Consider the following 6403-nt stretch of genomic DNA (forward strand, 5'->3'; position numbering starts at 1 on the left):
TAACCCAAATATGTTTAAGCCCCCAACGCGGCAAGATTACAGGAATTACAGGATTACAAGAAATGTGTTTAAGTTTGTGTTTAGATCTAATCACATGTATAACAGTGAACTCGGTTATTTAAAGGCCGACGTAATGTCGTGTTATTGCCAATTTGATGATAAGGAACATTCACCCACTGTGTTTCTCTTCACAGACATTCTCAACAACCCCAACCATCAACTTCACGGGGCCAGCTCAGATGAGTGTCGGAAGTTCGGCCGTGTTCACGGTGGACATTTACATGCCCTACCCTTCCGTGACCCTCAGCTTCGACGCATTTGCCCCTCTCAACACCAGCAACGTCATGTCCATCTGTGCCGTGAAGGGCAAGGACGTCGCCGTCAACTACGACTGCGGCTTCGACATAACAAAGCCGACTCACACGCTTCACACTGAAGGCAATGTCAAGGGCAACGCTCGGGGTCACCTGGACTTGGGAAAGGCCGTCAATAAAGGTGTGACCAGAAGTAGTTTTATCAGAGACGCGTACGCTATTATTGTGTTGATAAATGAATATCCCTTATATCCTCTTTCTATAAATGTCTAAGATACTACGGACACCTGCTGAAATGTTGGTACATTTTTCTCGAGATTGCATTGTATTGAGACATGACATTATTACTATCGGCTACTGATCATTTTCCCACTCTTCCCTAGTTCTATGGAACACTCTGCACGCAAACATCATGATCTTCAATATCTTCAAGTCCTGACTGAAAACTCACCCATTTACTCTCCACTATCTCAACTCTAGGTCCTCAGCAACCCATGCTTGCCGTAAAAGGCGACTATGCTTGTCGTAAGAGGCGACTAACGGGGTCGGGTGGTCAGGCTCGCTGACTTGGCTGAAGCATGTCATTGATCCCAATTGCGTGGATCGATGCTTATGATGTCAATCACTGGATCGTCTGGTCCAGACTCGATTATTTACAGACCTCCATCATATAGCTGGAATATTGCTGAGTGCGGCGTAAAACAACAAACCATCCATCCATCCATACTATCTTAACTAGACATTTGTCCAGTCTTGTTCTTGGTGTGTCTTGAGTTGATGGCGAACCACGATCACAAGTACTGGAGGTCTTCATTTGTTGAGTTTTACTCCCATTGTAACGCTTTCAGCATATCTTAGGATATGGATTATTATTATTATTATTATTATTATTATTATTATTATTATTATTATTGTAAAATGACTATTTTATGTAGAAACGTATGGTAGGCAGTATTCAGCCTTTACCAGTGTATATAATACTTGTATTGCCCGTAAACCACTTGGAATGTTATCTCAGATGGCGCTTATCACTGTGCTGTTGCGTTCCCTTTCACCATGGTACCTATGTCGTAGGATCGAATCCTATATTTGCCGCAGTGGGCCTGTTGGGTGTTACTAAATCATATCGTAAATAACTACGAGTCTGTGGATCATTTTACCCGACAAGTCGTAATATAACTGACATACGGTTCAAACTGGCGTTCAACCCAACTCACTCACTGAATGAACAAACTAATCGATCTTTGTTCCAGGTATGAGGGAGCCTGGCAATTCAGAAACCGACAACCGCCTGACTCTCGAGTTTGTAGCTCACCTGTTCGAAGACGATACATTCGTGGGACAGGAGTACTGGCTGGGCGCGGCGCTGGAGATAGGAACCGACCAGATTTGGGCAGGGCAGATCAAGGTCGTCCCTACCGCGAAAGTCGCTGGAAAGCTCAGTACGTAGACAAGCATTTTACGTTTTATACTTGTTTGTTTGTTCTTGTTAACGCCGCACTCAGCAATATTTCAGCTATATGACGGCGGTCAGTAAATAATCGAGTCTGGACCAGACGATCCAGTGATTGACATCATGATCATCGATCCACGCAATTGGGATCGATGACATGCATCAACCAAGTCAGCGAGCCTGACCACCCGATCCCGTTAGTCGCCTCTTACGACAAGCATAGTCTCCTTTTTCGGCAAGCATGGGTTGCTGAAGAATTATTCTCCCCCGGATCTTCACGGGTCCGTTTTACACTTCTGTCTGAGCATTTAACTACTCCCAATCCGAGAGTAATATTGGCTTGCACTAGGAGTTATCATACGAACTAGTTCCGTTCGCATGACACAACAAGGCTTGGCAGCCATCGTTACACTGTAGTAATGTTGAAAAGTCCATATTTATATTCAAATTTAAGTCAAGTGGATTCAACATTTCGGCCGTCATTTTACAAGAACTACATGCGACAGAATGAATGTTACACGAATTACAAATATATTTTATAACTTTTACTAGTGGAGAGGTGAAAACCAGGACGGTTGAGTCCTTTTGGCTCACCAGGATCCCCTGATTAACCCGATTAAGACCCTTGGTTTGTGAGCACAATGCTCGTGCTGGAGTGTGTAACTTTTGTGAAAAACGACTTTTCAACATTACTACAGTGTAACGATGGCTGCCAAGCCTTGTGTCATGCGAACGGAACTAGTTCGTATGATAACTCCTAGTGCAAGCCAAGATTACTCTCGGATTGGGAGTAGTTGAATGCTCAGACAGAAGTGTAAAACGGATCCGGGGTAGAATATATATTATTATCTTATTTTTTAAATATTATTATTATTTGCTCCTCCATCAAGGCTGGAGTTACCTTCCCCCAGCCAGCAACTGTGACGGAGAAGACCCACGAGAGCAAACCCGTCATCATTGAGGCTACGGCAGAGCTACCTGCATCTTCCACTAATTCCTACAAACTTGAAGTACTAGTGCCCCTTGATGCTTCCCAAAACAGCCTCCTGCAGGTGTGCAACGTGCGCGTGTCCTCCGCAGGCAATCACCTTCCTTGCGTTGACCTTAACCTGGAGGCTGAGTATAAAATCAGGTAAACAAATGGTCAGTTGTAGAGAGGACGTGTTCTGACCTTTTTCCTATAGAATACATGGCATTTGGCACGCGATGATCATTGGTGTGTTCTTTTAACTAGCTGTAGGAGGCCCCCTACCAAACAAAAAGAGAAGCTGGCTCTACATGAATTTTGTAAACTATATGTGATGTCTGTTAGACTAAATGTTGTTTTTAATAATTTATTGCAATACCGTCCTCGTCTTCTTCTCCGAGTAGCAGTAGTTGTAGTAGTAGTAGTAGTAGTAGTAGTAGTAGTAGTAGTAGTAGTGGTGGTGGTGGTGGTGTGTAGTAGTAGTGGTAGTGGTAGTAGTAGTGGTAGTGGTAGTGGTAGTAGTAGTAGTAGTAGTAGTAGTAGTGGTCGTGGTGGTAGTAGTAGTAGTGGTAGTAGTAGTGGTAGAAGTGGTAGTGGTAGTAACTAGTAGTAGCAGTAGTAGCACAAGATTGGGTGAATTATTAATCAAGTCATACTGTATTTTAAACCACAAACTATTATTAAGAAGTGAGTGAATTGGGTTCAACGCCCCTTTTACACCGTATTCCAGTCATATCACGGCGTGTCAGCTTAATGTGGGAGGAAAACCCGAAGTGATGCAGGTCTCAGACGTTTACCACTTCGGTGAAACCCACGGGCACGGGTATGGAGCTGAAAAACTTAGAAACATGATCGGGGCGAACCGGGATTCAACCGCGATCACAAGTTTCTGGCGTACCCGGCACAGCATACTGCGGCACCTTAGACGACTGCGCCACCCGTGTCCCCATTATAAAGTGGGAGGCAAGGTGTGAAAACTATACCTCGACAGATGTGTTCTTTGTTCGTAATATCAACCACTAGTTTGCCCTTCACAGACTAGACCCGTGAAGATTCCGGGGTAGAGTAGGTCTTCAGCAACTCATGCTTGCCGTAAAAGGCGACTAACGGGATCGGGTGGTCAGGCTCGCTGACTTGGTTGATGCATGTCATTGATCGCAATTGCGTGGATCGATGCTCATGATATTAATCACTGGATTGTCTGGTCCAGACTCAATTATTTACAGACCGCCGTCATATAGCTGGAATATTGCTGAGTGCGGCGTTAAACAACAAGCCAACCAACCAACCTTGACAGACTAACCAGCGATATAGCTATAACTCCTCATACTGGCATTACCATTTCAGGAAAACCGGTGGCACCGTTGTGGATTCTGCTGTCTTGGACTTGAAACGTGTAACCAACGTCGGCTCGTGGTCATCTATTAACACGACTGCCGAATCCGATCAGATAACTTTTCAAGTCTTGGTCAAGGCAACAAACATTTCTGCAACAGGCGCTCCGCATAACGTCGACATAGCTTTGTATGTGGAGGATGTCCAACTACATCTCCGATCGGTCGCCATTGACGTTGAGGCTTCCCCATCAGCTGGCGACGTCTCGGTAGGTCACTCGTCACGGAACAGTGAAACCCCATTCTCAGTGAAACCCATTCTCCGAGAAATCGTCCGGATTAACAAAGTATCGGATCATCGAATTTAAGGATTACGAATCGTATAGTCACGAAATGCATATTATAACTATTGTGTGTATGTGTGTATATGGGAGTTTGCACGATGTGACTGATCATCCGGTTAACGGGGTTTCACTTTAAGGGTAGGCTAGCCGCAAAGGGGTTAAATCGTTTCTATTGCAATTGTCTTTTAAAACGTTATAAACTGAGAAGCAAAAGAACCTATACATCTCATGTTTACATATTTTATAATATGTTTGATTTTCAATTGAAAATATCTTAAGTCAGCTATATTATCTCTAAAACATGAACCGTACTGATTTTTTAAATATAACTTTTAAATATTCAAAATAAAATCGCATATTACACAACTGTTGATGGGTAGTTTAGCCATCTTATCTTTGAATTCAATACATCTGTATTGAATCGAACCCAGGTCTTCAGCGTGTCGAACGATCGCTTTAACCACTAGGCTACCCGACTGCCCCAACGGTAGAGATAATGTCATAATGGCATGGGGGGCACGGGTGGCCCAGTCGTCTAAGGCCACGCGATTCGCTGTGCCAGAGTTGCGTCCCTTGGGCACGACCAGCAACGCCACCTATGATTGTGGGTTCGAATCCCGGTTCTCCCCGATGAAGTTTCCAGGTTTGTCAGCACCATACCCGTGCTCGTGGGTTTCACGAAGTGGTAAACGTCTGATACCTGCATCACTACGAGCTTTCCTCCCACATTAAACTGACAATCCGCGATATAACTGGAATACTGTTAAAAGCGGCGTTAAATCCAACTCACTGACACTCATAATGGCATGATTGTCCTCTTGTATTGCCGCATAGTATCTTGAACCAGTGTGGATATTTCTTGAACGATGAACACGGGTCAATGGCCTACATGATGTACTGTATCATCGCTCACTATTCGCTCACTAAAAGTGGTAACCGACACATGGTTTCTCAATCGGCCACGCCGTGATATAACGGTAAAGCTGTTGAACCTAGCTCACTCACTCATTCGCATGTTCTGGCCTTTTGTTTCAGAACGACAGCGTCCCCACGATGAAGATGGAGTTCACGTCTGGGGGCGAGAACGTGTATGTCGGCAGTGCCAGTAAAGTGGGCCTGGAAATAGCCACAGTCAGAAACGTCCTACTCCCCGTCATGGACATCGAGTTCATCATGCCTAACGACACCGCCGGCGACGGCAAATCTCCGATAACCATCTGTAGGACAGAAGTGACATCCGCCGGCAAGAACCTCCCTTGTGCAACGAAATCTGCAATTAATAGTGGTGTACAGTATGCATACAAGTAAGTGAGAGATCAGAGAGAGAGAGAGAGAGAGAGGGGGGGGGGGGGGGGGGGGGGGGGGGAGAGTGAGAGGGGGGGGGGGGGGGGCGGGCGTTAATCTATCTTAAGATAGAACTCAGGTAAAAGAGGGTGTGTGGCTCTATCCCAAGGTCTACTGTCTGCAGTCCGCTTTTTGGACAAAGAAGAGGGAAGGGAGTGATGATCTCTCCCAAGGGGAAATGTCCGCGAATCGAATTTCATGGATCCAGTTTCAATTAATATACTACCATAACCGTGGAGATCCAAGGTCTTCAGCAACCCATGCTTGCTGTAAAGGCGACTGTGCTTGTCGTAAGAGGCGACTAACGGGATCGGGTGGTCAGGCTCGCTAACTTGGTTGATGCATGTCATCGTATTCCAAATGCGTGGATCGATGGGCATGGTGTCAATCACCGGATTGTCTGGTCAAGACTCGGTTATTTCAGACCGCCGTCATATAGCTGGAATATTGCTGAGTGCGGCGTTAAACAACACGCTTACAAACAAACATACCTCAATAAGGTATTGTTTGACCACAATGGCTATTGTTTTGATAACTGTGCATTGGTTGCAGCTCCTCGTCTGTGCTTTTCTCAGTTGGCTGTTGGCGTATTCAAACTGTAGTTCTGGCTAAAACTATGTAATGTTGTACCTCTTAAAATTCGGACT

At 45.1% G+C, this 6403-nt stretch overlaps 1 protein-coding gene across 1 annotated transcript in view; it reads left to right on the top strand.

The window, feature by feature from the left end:
* The window catches only part of LOC125380999, a 76455-nt gene extending 70742 nt beyond the window's left edge, over nt 1–5713 (top strand). The window contains exons 8-12 of the mRNA XM_048396882.1: nt 195–495; nt 1568–1756; nt 2658–2899; nt 4082–4337; nt 5448–5713. Coding sequence (XP_048252839.1) covers nt 195–495; nt 1568–1756; nt 2658–2728 — 561 coding nt within the window. The 3' untranslated portion in view covers nt 2729–2899; nt 4082–4337; nt 5448–5713. The remainder of the gene's footprint in view (nt 1–194; nt 496–1567; nt 1757–2657; nt 2900–4081; nt 4338–5447) is intronic.
* The last annotated feature ends 690 nt before the right edge of the window (nt 5714–6403 follow it).

Source organism: Haliotis rufescens, unplaced genomic scaffold (assembly GCF_023055435.1).
Source record: "Haliotis rufescens isolate VD_foot unplaced genomic scaffold, xgHalRufe1.0.p SCAF_16, whole genome shotgun sequence".
NCBI classification, from domain to species: Eukaryota; Metazoa; Mollusca; class Gastropoda; order Lepetellida; family Haliotidae; genus Haliotis; species Haliotis rufescens.